Below are 16,072 nucleotides of genomic sequence, written 5' to 3'. Positions count from 1 at the left end.
CTTTCCTTGTATTCCACACTTGCTTCGTATGTTCCCAGCCTCCTAGCTTTGACAAATGCTTCCTTTTTCTCTTTAACAAGGCTCACAATATCCTTCGTAGAGTGGCTGAAGTAAGTGGGTCAGCTGGGTGATTATAGAGTGAGCATTGGTTGGGTGAGGTGTGTATACTCAGGGGTAAGGGGGATTTGGGTGAGGTGGTCAATGTGAGTGATTGGAGGTGGTCAGCTCTGTAGTTACTCAGGAGATAGACAGACGAGGATTTTTCTGTCTAACGTTTCCTGGGTAACTGTACAACTAAGTCCCACAAAACGTCCAAAATCTCTGACTCTCTAGCCCAGAATCAGAAACATTTGGAATCCAAAGTTCAAATTTCCTGGGCGTTTCCCATGGAGGTCAGACCTTTAACACTTCAGGGTCTCAGTGTGCATCTTGAGTTGTATGTCCAGCCTCCAATGATGTGGAGATGCCGGCATTGGCATCCAAATCATTTATATATTATATAAATGCCAGCACCTCCACATCATGACTACTATCGACACCGCACACTGCCGGACCCAAGTGGAGAGGATCTCCGAGAACATTGCGCATATCGACACAGACATCAAGTTTTTACAAAGGTGCAAGAAAGCAGACAAGATACCAAAAGGACTACAGATCACGAACCCACTCAGGTCAACCTATAACGCAGCCTCCGGTGATCCAGAGACTGGAAGATCTGGGCTATTATTTTTACATAATCATGTGCTCACAGAAACTTGTGTTTGGATAACGTGCTGTGTGCCATTGTCCCAGATGTCTTTTAGTTTCATTCTCTAAGCATGCAATGACATGGCTTAGGCATTGTTCCAGAAACATGGCCATGTGGTCAGAACCAACAGGTAGATTGTAAGATTGGGCAGTGTGCACATGGGACAAAGATGAGGAAATTTATCTCTAGCAGTTGATGGGAGCGTCACCTAGTTCAAAGGATGCTGATTAGGATCGTGGCTGATAAATGGCATAGACTGGGGCTTTACTTAGCTTCTGGGACAAAGTAAAGCAGAACTGGGACATGAAGCATAGAACGAAAAGTGGAGAACGTGGTCTGAGGGCTAGAATTTACTTTGATAGAGAAAAAGTAATGTTTGGCCTTCAACTCTACTTTGCGTTGACTTCTCCTCAACATCAGGCTTGGTAACTCCTGAAATCTTTTACGCATAACAGATTCAGTGTTTAATATTTAAATAATTGTGATTTGAGGGAGAAGATTCCCAACTATGATGCGTTCGTAATACTGAGGCTGTTGATACTAAGGTTTTCTGATTTCCATCCAGTGAAGTGCTGCAATAATTGATTTTTCCAAATTTGTTTGTGTTTTGCATATTTCACTTTATGGCTACTATAATCAGAGAATATGTTTTGCAAATTGAAATTGTTATTTTGATATTTGCATTTCTTTCTACCAGTGCACAGAGCCAGAGAAGTTGTTCAAAATTGCAAATGAACTTCTGCACACTGAAGAGGCCTACGTGAAAAGGCTTCACCTCCTGGATCAGGTAATGCAAAACATTCAGTGGATTCTGCTTGCAGTAAAATATGCTTTCAGGTATTTATGTGTTTGTTGCTTTGAGATGATTTTGGACTCTGACATAAACTTAAGATTTGTTACAGGTCGTATCTGAATTTTATTCATTTTTTTAAAGTTTCATTTTGCCACAAGAGGAGTCAGACAGGCTGAGTGGGCAAGAACATTGGCAGATGGAATATAATGTGGAAAAATGTGAAGTTATCCACTATGGTAGGAAAAATAGAAACGCAGAGTATCTCTTAAATGGGGAGCAATTGAGAAGTGTTGACATCCAAAAGAATGTGGGTGTTCTTGTTTGTGTGCATTGCAAGGCAATTAGGTAGGTTAATGGGTTAGCTTTTAGGTAATTAGGTAGGTTAATGGTTAGCTTTTATTGCAATTTGAGTGCGGGAGTAAAGAAATCATGATGCAGTTGTATAGAGCCTTGGTGAGACTACATCTGAAAGATTGGTCTCCTTACCTAAGGAAGGATATCCTTGCCTTGAGATTGTGTGCAACAAAGTTCACCAGACTAATCCCTGGGATGTAGAGATTATCCTATGAGAAGACTGGGCCTGTATTCTCTAGAGTTTAGAAAAATGAGAGGTGACCTCATTGAGCCCCATGGGAGTTTTGTAAGCTCAACAGGTTATATGCAGGTTTCACCTGGCTGGGGTCTGGAACCAGGAGAAAGTCTCAGAATAAGAGGTAGCTTATTTTAGGACTGAGATGAAGAGGAATTTCTTCAATCAGACTCCAGAGAGTGGCAACTTTTTGGATTTTTCTACCCCAGAGGGCTGTGGAAACTCAGTCATTGAGTATGTTCAAAGCAGATGTCAAACAGCTTCTGCATATCAGTGACATTAAGGAATATGGAGGTAGTGCAGGATCATCCGAGGTCTAGTTGAATGGCAGAGCAGGCTAGAGGGGTTGAATGACCTATTTGTGTTCCTATGATTCTATGTACAAGGAGTCTGGCAACATAATAGGAAATAGCTGAAACAGTCACAGAAGTCTTTAGTGCTTTGAAAAAGCAGAGAAAGGTTGTTTGAAGCCCTCAGTGATGGAAGAGCATAGACAGGTGTTACTTGAAAGTTAGTCATGTAGTTTTTCTGCAGGCTGGTTGGTTAATGAAGTATTTCAGATCTGAGTCCTGTTCTTGTGATTGCCACAGTTCTAAAATTACAAGAGAATATACTTTGTGAGATTAATGCTGCATTTGGCACAATTATGACTAATTTTTTAAGTGTTTTAATCTTAGAACTCTGCATACGTTAAATAATCTTGAGAACTGAACCTGTCATCCTTTTAATATAGTCTGTTTGTAGCTTTCCCCTAAAGCATTTATGATGAATAAAGAACAATCTGACGGATTTGTGTCAATCCAATTATGTCTGCATATGTGAATGCACAGGCACAACTCACTTCTAACTCTTCTCTATTCATGTGTCTCTGAAATTAACGTATGAATTTCCAATAAATTGAAGAGTGGGAAAAGGCCATCAAAGATGCCAGTCACCTTCACAGCTAAACAGGTTTTTCCTCCCTCACAATCATATAATCTCCTGGGAGAGGAAAATAACATTTAAAAACAAAAGCCCAGAGCAAATAAGGTTAAAAAAACCCCCAGAAATTTCTTCTCTGACATTTTTAGTCAGTCAAATCCAGTCCACTTGATCATCCAAACCTGGTGGGTGATTTTCCCATCCCTCTGCACTTCTTTTGTAGCACAGCGACCAGGAGACTCAAATGGAGGCGATTTCCTGGGCTCCCCGCTGGGCGCCAAGACACATCTCCGGCAGTCGGATTTCTGGTGCCATCTGCTCTATGCCGATTTCTGGTATAATTTATGCATATCCTCATTTTAACGTATTTTACATCTGAAATGTCCGGGCTGACTAGCGTTTCTCCCCCCACATCTGTCCCTGCCAGGAGTGTTTCACTCCAATGGGGTTTACAACAGCTCCCAGATAAACCCTACTGGAGTAAAGACAGCCCGTCGAGGGTGATGGGGTGCCCCCCGGCATTGCCAGCTTGGCAGTGCCAACCTGGAGCACCCTGGCACAGCTCATGGAGGAAAGTGCCAATTCCTAGGGGACATCTTGGCAATGCCTACCAGGCATTGCCAAGGGGGTAGGATCTAATGTGGGTGGGGTGTCTGGGGGAGGGGGGGGTCGCAATCGATGGGTGTAGGGGGACCTGCTGCCAGTCTGTAGTTGGGCTGAGTGACAATGGAAGGGAGGCCAATGATCAGGGCTGGATGGAGGTCGTAGGGGTTGTGGGGGTGGGATTGGAGCTGCAAGGATGGGTGGGGGGATTGGGAGATCAGGGAGGGGTTCGGGTGGGGGGGGGAGACCGAGGTGGGATGAGGTGCTGAGATGTTGAGGCTGGCCTGGACATGTCCAGGGGAGGGGTTTGGGGAGGGGGGGGGGGTGTGCACAGCGATTGGGCCATGTTTGTGGGGGGGATTCTGTGTGCCAGGGATCATAAGACTGGCCAGCAGTTGGGAGGCCGGCAATGTGTCTGTCTCAGTGCTGGCAGATCGGCACATGCGCAATGGCTCGCTCAGTGCTGTGCTGCCAGCCTCTCCAGTATAAAGAGTCTCCACCTACAGTTTCTTTACATGAGTCACGCTCCTGCACTCTGCAGTGCACAGACTATGGGAGGTTCATTTTAAAATGCCCGCTGGAAAAAATCAGCGAGATTTACTCCAGTTTTCACGCGGATAAGATACTTATTTAGTGTTCTTTATTAAATCCTATTTTATTTCTTAAGTACATTGAATTAACTTTCCATATTGACATGAATTGTTTAGTTTTTATCTTTGCAGGCATCTCTTCCTCAAACTTGATTAATCTGCATCAATCGACTGCCTTTCATTTGTCTAAAGCTAATTAGCATAACTAATTAAAACCAATTTTAATGCAAATTATACCAACAACACAATTGTAACAGCCAATCTGTGGCAATAATGGATTCTTTCACATCAGTTCAACAAGCTCCAAATGCAGAATGGTTGGTCTGGCAATGACGTGGTCAGGGATTTGAAAATTTATTAATCTATGGAGTTCATTTGTCTGTGCAAAGCTCTTATTGATGCTCCCATCCCTCTTGATTTACATTTACACATTTGCTTTGAGCTTAATTGCTCTTCGTTTTATTTGCCCCCTTCCTCACACTGCTGGGAACAGATGTGTTATTGGACCCCTGGTTCTGGCATCTTTATAAGGGGCGCAGTGTGGTGCTGGATTTGCCTGTTGGCTATTAGAAGTGTGTGTGTATATATATTATATTAATATAAGTAACTGTGCTATAAGTAGGGCACTCCATTGTTACGTTTGTATCAAATTTGACGATGCATTGCTAAGAGTTTTGTGTTGTAAATGTTACCGTGCTTGAAACATTATTGAGCATTCCATCTTAAAGCCGTCATGGGAGTCAGGAGTTCAGTGTTTATAAAAGCAAGTCCCTTGCCCATTGAATCTGTAAAATTGGATGTGAATTTCATACTCTACTGCACACGTCTCCAATTAAAGCGGCATGCCAGCATGGTTCCTCATCATTTTCTATTTGTCATCCTTTATAAGTTCAATGGAGATAGATGGCAAGTGTCTGTGGTTGGACAAATCTCCACATGTGTACTGCGTGACTAAAATGCCAGGGGAATATTTAATTAAAATCAATAATTTATCAAAAGTTTTTCCAAGACCACTTGCTAAAGTAAATAGATTTAGATTGAGTGACCTGAGAAATCTCTTTTATTTGCCTGTGGCAACAGAAATAATGGCCTTTCTGATAAAGACTGCTTCAGTGTTTTGTACCAGAATTTGTAAACTATTCTCTGTTGGAAAAAATGATCGATTTCCATCTGTTCTAGTCCACGCATGTCATTACATCAGTTGTTCTAACTATTCTTTATTTAGGTGTTTTGTGCTAAATTAACTGAAGCTGGCATTCCACAAGATGTGATTACTGGGATCTTCTCAAACATCTCCTCGATCTATTGCTTTCATAAGGAATTTCTGTTACCAGGGTTAAAGACAAGAATTACACAAGAATGGTGAGTAAAGGAAATGAGCTTATATATGTGTGAAATCAAAACTGCAGCCAAGTTGGAAACAGTAAGCATATTGCTTGCGATTAAGGGAAAGGCAATATTATCGCTGGACTATTGATCCAGAAATTCAGCCAATGTTCTAGGGACCTGGGTTCAAATTCTGCCACAGTAAATGATGGAATTTGAATTCAATAAAAAATATCTGGAATTAAGAATCTACAGACGTCCATGAAATCATTGTCCATTGTCGAAAAAACCCATCTGGTTCACTGATGTCCTTTAGGGAAGACAATCTGCTGTCTTTGCCTGGTCTAGCCTATGTGTGACTCCAAAGCCACAGCAATGTGGTTGACTCTGAACTGCCCTCTGAAATGGCCTCACAAGCTACTCAGTTCAAGTGCAACTAAGGATGGGCAATAAATGCTGGCTGGCTAGCCAGCGATGCCCATGTCCCACAAATGAATAAAAAAAATGTTCAAATACCTAATTTTTATGTTCAACTCCAGTATGCAAGAAGAAAGAATTGCACATTTTCTGAAGTGAAGTTTTTTTTAAAAGAATGTTATTGTCAGGGTGAAGTAATATTTTGTGCTATACCAGACCTGTGTGTATTATATTTATATGTGTATGTTTGTGTATATAATATATATAAAAATACAGATAAAATCTACATATAAAAAAAACAAACCCAAACAATATAGAGAGAAATATATAGAGAAATTCTTTAACAAGATTTTATTATGCAATGCAGTTCACATGATCAAATAGAATGACATGGTTGTGTATCAATGAAGAACTTACAAAAAGGGAGGAAGCTATTTGCAGATCAACAGGTAGATGTCCACTGGGTATTAAAACTGAAAACTATTTCAAAGTCCTGCAGGGATAAGAGGTCACGGATTAGGGATAATTCAGAACTATAATAAAAAAAAGGACATTTCTTTGGGTAATAACTCGTTGCAGAATTTGGTCATTATTTTGATATTTGCCAATTTATTTTATGCTTTAAAATTCCTTTTAGTTGCTTTAGCCAGTAAAAAAACAGGCCCTTGCAAACTATCTGCCTATGTTCAGTCTACCACATGAGATTATATCCAACTCAGCATGTACACCAGTTGTGTTAATCATAGACACTTGCGCACAAGAGGTCATTTGGCCCACCTTGCCTGTACTGTTGAATGAGCTGTCCTATTTGGTCCCACACCCCAGCCTTTTTCTTGTAACTCTGCCATTTAGTCAGTTTCAATTCCATGTTCAGTTGCCTTATGAACACTGCATTGGAATCTTGTTTCTATTATTCATTCAGGTAATGCATTCCACATCTTAAAAACAATTCTCGTTTCTCTGCTAGTAATCTGTGACCTCTGATTTTTGCCCCATTGGATGGAGTTTCCACCGCCTTGTTCTGTCAAAACCCCTTATAATTTTGATTGTCTGTATATTAGGTTTCCTCTTAACATTCTTCACTGTAAGGAGAAAAATCCCATCTTCTCCTTTATGTTGGGACATTGCGTTTTTGAACAGCACACCAAGATTGGACATATAATTTGGGCAAGTACCTTGTGTGATAATAGATACAATCTGAGGAACCATTCTCCTGATGAGATACTAAACAAGATCTGATTTGTTCAGGAAGATATTTAAAATCTGCAGTACTCCTTCATATTATTAAACTAGAAAGAGTTCAGAAAAGATGATGCTGGGACGTGATAGTTTGAGTTATAAGGAGAGGCTGGATAGACTGGGACTTTTCTCCCTGGAGTGTAGGAGGCTTAGGGGTAATCTTAAAGAGACTATAAAAGAGAGAGGCACAGATAAAGTAGATAGTCAACATCTTTTCCCAAAGGTAGAGGAGTCTAAAACTAGAGGGCATGGATTTAAGGTGAGAGGGGAGAGATACAAAATGATCCGGAGGGGCATTTTTTTCACTGAGGGTGGTGAGTGTCTGGAACAAGTTGCCAGAGGTAGTAGTGGAGATGGGTACAATTTTATCTTTTGAAAAGTGTTTAGACTGTCACATGGGTAAAATGGATATAGAGGGATATGGGCTAAATGTGTGCAATTTAACCTTAGTGGTTAAAAAATGGGTGGCTTGGACAAGTTGGGCTGAAAGGCCTGTTTCCATGCTGTAAACCTCTATGAATCTGAGGGTTCCTTCTGATGTTCTAACCAAAAGTTTTCCTTCCATGATCCCACCAAAATAAACAGATTAAATGAGCTGTTTAAGTACATTACCTGACTGAGGTTGGCTGTTGCTGTTTCTAAGTTGTCGAAAAAAGGAGCAGCTTTTGAATTGTTAGGTACAATATACATTTCTGGGACAATTGTTGTGAAAGAAGGTTTATTAAAATATCTGAAATAGGCAGTGATAAAGCTGCTCGTCACATGGGTTCTTGTGTTTTACGTGGGTGAAATATTTCATAGTCACAAACAAGTTTGAGATTGAGGCCTTGCTGAATCATCAGTGATGTGTGAAGTTTTTTTTGTATGTGTGCCAAAAACACAAATTCAATTATTACTTGAGTATTGAAAATTCGAGTTAAATGAAGAATAGAATGTTTTTCTTTCTTGCTAAGTGGTTTGGACCTGAAAAGCTGAAGGTTTCGGAGCCCCCTGAAGCCAGCTATGTCAACATTGGCACCAGTCATGTTTTTTGCAGTGTGAAAAGGAAATACATACATTGTTACATGAAGACCTTGTCTAAAAACAGAATGATGATTTAGTGCACAAGTTGGGAAAGCTTTATCACTTAACAGTGAACACCCAAAATTAATCAAAGTTTTATAATCACTTTGGGTGGCACAGTGGTTAGCACTGCCACCTCACAGTGCCAGGGATCTGTGTTCGATTCTGGCCTTGGGTCACTGTCACAGTGTGAAGTTTGCACGTTCTCCCCATATCTGTATGGGTTTCCTCCAGGAGCTCCTGTTTCCTCCCACACACCAAAGATGTGCGAGTTAGGTTGATTGGCCAGGCTAAATTTTGTTCCTTTGCATCTGGGGACTAACTGGGTAAATAGATGTGGTTAAAGGTATATGGCCTGGGTGGGATTGTGATCAGTGCAGACTCAATGGGCCAACTGGTCTCCTTCTGCACTGTAAGAATCTATAATGAATTTTCATTGCAAGTTCATTAAACTAAACGTTTTACCAATGATAATTGTAGATTTTCTAGTTTGGCCACCTTGAAGAGTGGTTAAATGGTATTTTGTTGCCCCGGCTAAGGTGCTCAGCAAGTCTTTTCTAAAAAAAATTAGGAAATGTAATATTCCAACTCCTCCAACCTATACATAACATCATTGGCTGAAAATATTTTGCCAAGCTATCACAATTCCATATCATTGTCCACAGTCAGTAAGTTTCTTTTTAAATATGCCACCTGATGTCTATTTTTACTTCATTTTATTCTTCACTGAGGCTTATTAGCATATGTTAGTTGACCTCCCGTGGTGCTGCATGCTGGAAAAAATATTTTAAGTTTCTCTTCTTTCTTTTCAAATGTTTCTGCTTATGTTGCAGTTTTGTCCCTCTTTATATGACTTTTACATATACCTCAGATTAAGTTGTCCATCTATATCTCTGCTGTATCTCACTTTGTACCTCTCCGTAAACTGCTCCTTTTGTCTGACTCATTTCATTGCTGTAGTTTTCCCACTTGCTGGCATGAAGGTTTCCAACTCTGATTAAACTTATTCTTGGAAGTTTGGCCACCTGACATTTGTTGCAGTCTGCAAACATTATTACATTTATGTAATAGCTTGCTGAGTGCACTGACTGCCGCTGAAGCTGAGCAAATCGCCTCGGTATGATCGAGTTGAAGCCAAGCTGAAACAGCAGCGCCTATTCCATTTCCATGATGACCCAAAAACATTAAAGTTAAAGTTTATTTATTAGTGTCACAAAAAGCCTTACATTAACACTGCAATGAAGTTACCGTGAAACCACCCGCCCCCTAGTCACCACATGCTGGTGCATGTTCAGGTACACTGAGGGAGAATTTAGCATGGCCAATGCACCTAACCAGCACATCTTTCAGACTGGTAGGAAACTGGAGCACCCGGAAGAAACCCATGCAGACGTGGGGAGAATGCGCAGACTCCACACAGACAGTGGCCCAAGCTGGGAGTCAAATCTGGCCCTCTGGCACTGTGAGGCAGCAGTGCAAACCACTGTGCTACCATGCTGCTCCTTCAGGATGGGCAAAGCTCAATTCTGGTATAGACACACTGATTCCTGTTCAGGGTGGTCCCAGCTCAATGCTGCTACAGGCACAGTGATTCCTGTTCAGAATGGTCCCGAAACACTGTATATTCACAGGAATTGCACCAAGCCTTCTGTACAGAAAACCTAAATGATGTGGAGATGTCGACATTGGACTGGGTAAACACAGTAAGAAGTCTCACAACACCAGGTTAAAGTCCAACAGGTTTATTTGGTAGCAAACGCCACTAGTTTTTGGGGCTTTGCCCCTTTGTCCAGTGAGTGGTCACTTGACGAAGGGGAAAAGCCTCGAAAGCTAGTGGCATTTGCTACCAAATAAACCTGTCAGAAAACCTAAAGGCAGTGGGGGTGGAGTCATGAGGGATATTCCAAGGGGGAATCACCCCTATCCAATAGACAGCACCTCCTTAAGACAAGTCAGATGGTAAGGGGGCAAGGGTTGATGGCTTGGCTTGTGGCAGGCATGACTGCAGGTACAGAAGTATATTCCTCTCAGCAGTAATGACCCAGAGACTGATCAACCATTCTAGAAGGTGGTTGCAACCCAGGAGGGTTGGCAACTGCAAGATTACAGGCTGAAAATGTTGGACTGGGGATGACAGTGGATGGTGATGCAGGAACCTAGAAGTTTATAGGAGTGAAGTTTGAGCATCATCTGATGAGAGAGGGTGGTGTGGAATGAAAAAGGGCTAAGAGGCTAGGAAGAGAATGAAGAGCAGGTCGTTGGGGGAGGGCCATGACAGCATAGACACCCATAAATGTGTTCAAATCAGCTTCTATGGCCAGATTTTCCACACTCCTTATGACATGCTAGCAGAGGTGGCCTGCCATTAGCCAGCACTGGGATCTTCCCATTCTATGTACTCCTCACTGCTGGGCAGCCCATTTGCTGAAGTTGTGTCATTGGCAGGACTGGAATTTCCCACCGGCAAGAGCAGCTGGAAGATTCTAGCCTATGTAATTTTTTAACTTTATTCAAGTATACTGTATTTTTATGTATAATATGTTATATATTTGTGTTTATAATTACCTTGGGAGGTGCAGTAACATCAGGAGATGGGGCTAGCAGAGGCAAAAGGAATGGCCCAAATATTAGTGAAGGTGGTTAAATTTGGACCAGAGGTCATGGTCATGGATGAACGAAGGGGTGACTTTGGAGGGTGTTTGGGGAGGAGATAGAAGATGGCGGGAACAATTCCAAGTCAGGATGCCAACTGACACTGCAACAGGAACATAGGAACAAGAGTAGGCCATTCAGACTCTTGATCCTATTCTGTTACTCAATTAAATGATGGCTGTTTAATATTTTAACTCTGTCTTTGTCAACTTGTTTCCGATTTATCCTTACCTAACAACCTCTCAATCCCTGTTATGAAATTTTCAATTGGCCTAAACTCAAATATTTTTTTGGAGGTGAGATTTACAGATTTCCATCAACCTATGTGCAGAAAATGGGCTCCCTGACATCACCCTGAATGGCCCAGTTTTTTAAAGTTAAGTTTATGCCCTTGCATCCTGGATGGTCCCACCAGGGGAAATAGGGCAGATGAACGGAAACTATCAAATTATTTAATTATCGTGAGCACCTCAATCAAATCATCCCTTAATCTTTCCTTCTTGAAATACTCCTTTGTTGCAAACATACACTTTATAAAATATCCGAAAGGGCATTACAAACATTTCAAAATGGCTATCTTTCAGTGCAGTAATATTGAGGTTCTCTACAATCATCATGTTATAATCTGAGGTACCTCAGTACAGTCAAAACAAATTATAGACGTTTCATACAATTGTGTTACTTGTAATGATGTGTATACAGTTTTTAGTGATATATACACATGGATCCTTAATTCTCCCTGCCTCTCCACAAATCTGAGCTTCTCACCACTGGAAAATACTCTGATCTAAATCTCTTTGCTCAGAGTGGTTGACCATGTTATATTCCAGTTGCCACTTTCCCATTAACTTAAGCAAGGGAGCAACTACATTGGCAGGGATTTAGTTCGGAGGCAGAGGCTGGAGTAAATGTCAGTGGAGACTGAGTTATCACTATACTAACAAATCTAAGCCAGAGAAGCTACTTTGAAAAAGATTGAGTGCCTGGAGCAGAGGATTTTGGCTCATCGGAGGGTTATGGGTTAGAAGTGTGGGGCTGATATGTGGATATTTTAGCTATTAAGAATAGAGAAAAGTAAATGTAAAACTTTTGAGCTCTTGTCTGGAAAAGGGATTGAAATGCTTTGGGTATTTGAAATCTAGAAAGTAATAGTATTCTATTGTGAACAAATTGGCAGCCTATTCAATTACGTAATGGCGTGTTTTCATGAAATTCCAATTGTTAAGAAATTTCTCATTACGAGAGAAAATGAGCAGAAAGCTGACAACTAAAACTGCAGGAGTGTAATTGGACAAGTTGGAAGCAGAGTTTGGTTCATTTCATATTGCAATCTGAAATGGACTCAGCATCTTTTTGTCAAAGTTAGACAATAATAATTTTGTCCATTCTGTTAATTACAGGGGCGAGAACCCTCGATTAGGCGATATTCTTCAAAAATTAGCCCCTTTCCTAAAGATGTATGGGGAGTATGTGAAGAATTTTGACAGAGCAATGGACCTGGTGAACTCCTGGACACAGCGATCGTCCCAATTTAAATCCATTATTCAAGACATTCAAGTGAGTTCTCTGCATTATGGGGGAATATTCACATTTGCTTATTTGCATTTTGAGTCCAGATTTAGCCAAATCTACAAAGGAAAATGTTTCCAATTTTTGAACCCTGTTTATGTACATAGAAAGATTGTGGTATTTTAAACTGCTCAACATGTTTGAGTCTGGCACCTTTCTTAATTGTCATTTCTCGTTGATTGCGGGTAAAACATCTGAAGTGCAGATCCAGAATGAAGTTACACAGCCTAGAGATGGAACTCAGTTTTTCCATAAAGGTAGAATAAGCTAAATAGATTCATTTCAATTCGCTTTTCCTGGCGGGATTCCAATGCCAATCCTATGGCAATTAAAAGCCTTTATAATTGTAAAATGGTTACATACTTGCTTGGTGTGTCATCTTTTTTATATACAGGCCACGTTAACTGACATTGCCCCAAAATGACAATTATGTAATTGTGAGTTACTGGAAATGAGGACTGACATAAGATGCAAGCAAATCTGCAAGTCCTCGTGTGCACACATTAACCTTAGTTGATGTAGCATAAAAGAAGTCGATAGCAGCCTTCCCTGGATTATCTGTGATCTTGTATTGGATTATCTGTGGTTTTTGCACTGAAGTGGTTTCAGGTTATTTCCAAATGAAGTTTAACTCTTATGTTGAAAATGCAAGGCAGATTTTTGTCACGATTGTCTCCGAACAAGAATGCCAATTCTCGCCTGATAAATTAACATTTCCCATACAGTGGGAGTAGCTGTTGTAACATCAAAAGTGGCGAGGAACGTGTGAATTTTAGAGTTGACTGTCCAGGAAAACTGAGACAGCAACAAATAATTGATCAAATATTGGAGAGAAATCACATAAAAAATCTTATTAAAAGAAACCCAAGATTAAAGAGGTGGGGTAACAATGGAATGTATTGAAATCAGAAAGGGGAAATTCCCCCATTATTTTTCATTCATTAAAATAGAATGTTGCAGCTTTTGGAATTAAACCTTTTAAGGTCAGACATGAGGCATGCAGCAGAATTCTCCAGTCCTTCCCACCAGTGGGATTTTTGGCCCTGAAGAAGTCGACACCAACATGGGTTCCCCGACAGCAGCATGGGAGAGTAGGATGTGTAAATTGCCATCAACTTTAGCAGGACTGGAAGATCTCACTGGCGAGCTGCCTTCACTGCTGGAAAACCTGCTAAAAGGGAGCTGGAGAATTCCGTCCAGTATCTGATAATGAGGGATCAGGAGTTCCTTCCATGCTTCGTTTTAAGCTGTAATGGAACATTGGCACATGAACATTTCATTTACGTTGTGTATCCTTGCAACAATTTCTCAGACATTGCAATTGAAGGATATTTGATTCATTGTCAAATAATCGTCATCTTGGTGCCTGGATTACCCAAAACTGTCAATCCAGCTGAATCAATTTGATTCTGAGGTTGAGCTGGGTAAATCTAACCTGAAATGCCCACTTTGTTTAGTGATGTGGCAATCTTCTGGCACGTTGTATTCCTAAGGATGGAGGTATTTTAACAATAACTATTGGGTCGCCCATGACATTGCTCATTGGGTAATCCAGTCCCACCATTTATCTGGATGCTGGCAACAGCAAATGGCCACCTAGCCTTCACCTGCCAGTGACTGCTCTGTGTTTTATTCATGACCATTCTAGACAGGAAGTACATTGGTGGCATTTAAGTGAAGTCTGGCAGTTAAAATTGCATGAGGGGGCACGGTAGCACAGTGGTTAGCACTGCTGCTTCACAGCTCCAGGGACCTGGGTTCGATTCCCAGCTTGGGTCACTATCTGTGTGGAGTTTGCACATTCTCCTCATGTCTGCGTGGGTTTCCTCCGGGTGCTCTGGTTTTCTCCCACAGTCCAAAGATGTACAGGTTAGGCTGATTGGCCATGCTGAATTGACTGTAGATGCATAGGTTAGAGGATTAGTGGGTAAAATATGTACGGATGTGGGGCTAGGGCCTGGGCGGGATTGTGGTTGGTGCAGACTTGATGGGCCAAATGGCCTCTTTCTGTACTATAGGGTTTCTATGATTCTATGATTTGGCTGCATATGCTGAGCAGGTAACAAATTCACAGGAGCTTCCTGGAAATTTGTTTGGAATTAAAATCTCGCCTTTAGTTTCAGTATGCACATGAATAGAGCTATAGTATTTCCCAGGTCGTGTTCCAGATTGTAATTACTTCATTGTCCCACCTTGACTCTCAGATTTAGAAATAAAACCCTTGAGGAAATTTTTACGCAGGTTATGAGAGCATGCATTTACAGTGTCTTTTCAGATATTTTAGACATGATTTAAAGTGCTTCACATACAATGATCTCAGAAGTGCAATCAATGTTATTCTGTAGGTAAATACAACATTTGCTGTCTCCAGCAAGGAAGTGAATGGTTTTGGTGCGCTGGTTGAGAGTGGAATTTTGGTCAGCAAATTGGGAGAAATCTTTGCTTTTTGAATTGTGCACTGGGAGCTTCAATATCAACCCAAGTCATTGAGGCAGATAGATATGGTTCCAGTTTAATATCTTAGTGGAAGGACAGCACTGCCAATAATGCAGCACTCTGAGCACCTCAATGCATGCTCTATATCTGGCATTGGATTTTAACACCCAAATCTCTAACATTGAGAAGCTGAATCAATCTAATAATTAGGTTGGTGCTGATTTAAACTATTCTGAAAGAATAGCTGAAGTTCTCAGGAACAATAAAATATTAAGTGCAATTGTTAAGAGGCAGTCAATAGGACTATTTTCCCTAAGATCACTGTAGTTACCAAGGTGATTGGAAGGATGCGAATACAACACCATTATTCAAAAAAGGAGTGAGACAGAGCAAGTAACTCCAGACTAATGGTTTGTTAGTGGATAATTGCTTGAATGTGCTTTCAGGAGCCAGGTACATTTGCACTTAATATGTAATCTGGGGAAATTTACCATGTTTTTCTGAAAGGTAGGACACTAACTAACTGCTGTTCTTGTTTAAAGAGTGTTAAAAAAGATTCCTAGGAAAACAAGAACTGTTAAAAAGAAATGAATTTTCCAAACAACCAACAGACATAACTGAAGGGCAAATTATCAATTTTTTAAGACTTCTACTATAACACAAATTAAAATCAATGAATATCCAACATTAATTAACAGGCAAGTGATAACAACAAACTGAAGCAAAGATACTTTTGCATTAGCTAACATAATTAAGATATGTCTTTTAATCCCTTATGCTGTGCACCGGACTTCTAGCAGATGTGTAGCATTACAAGAACAGGTTCATTGTTACTCCAACAGATTCACTTCTCTCTGCTGCGGCAGATTGCAACTTCCAGTGTCCTGCAAATGTCATTTCGCTCAGGCTGAGTATTCCGGATATTATTTCCATCAGCCAGGTCCAGCTTGGTGATTCCTTGATTCTTAAATCCCCAAAGGTTGTTTCCGTTCTTCCCCCTTTCTTTAGAACAGAAAATTTTTTTTTGGAAGCATCCTGCCTCCCCACAGCAGTAGCCAGTTTCTCTCTAGCCTTGTCTCATAAGCAGTCAACATTTTATTAGAACAATGGTGTACAGGTATGAAAAC

General features: G+C 40.8%; 1 protein-coding gene across 1 annotated transcript in view; it reads left to right on the top strand.

The window, feature by feature from the left end:
• LOC145337651 (FYVE, RhoGEF and PH domain-containing protein 3-like) overlaps window positions 1-16,072 on the top strand; it is a 95,710-nt gene that overhangs the window by 30,240 nt on the left and 49,398 nt on the right. Inside the window, exons 3-5 of the mRNA XM_080182471.1 lie at window positions 1,446-1,535; window positions 5,470-5,606; window positions 12,341-12,497. Of these exons, the coding sequence (XP_080038597.1) occupies window positions 1,446-1,535; window positions 5,470-5,606; window positions 12,341-12,497 (384 nt within the window). The remainder of the gene's footprint in view (window positions 1-1,445; window positions 1,536-5,469; window positions 5,607-12,340; window positions 12,498-16,072) is intronic.

The sequence above is a fragment of the Carcharhinus amblyrhynchos genome, chromosome 3 (genome assembly GCF_965287045.1).
Source record: "Carcharhinus amblyrhynchos chromosome 3, sCarAmb.v2.hapA, whole genome shotgun sequence".
NCBI lineage: Eukaryota > Metazoa > Chordata > Chondrichthyes > Carcharhiniformes > Carcharhinidae > Carcharhinus > Carcharhinus amblyrhynchos.
Note: the sequence above shows the minus strand (reverse complement) of the source record. Positions and strands in the feature narration are given on the sequence as shown.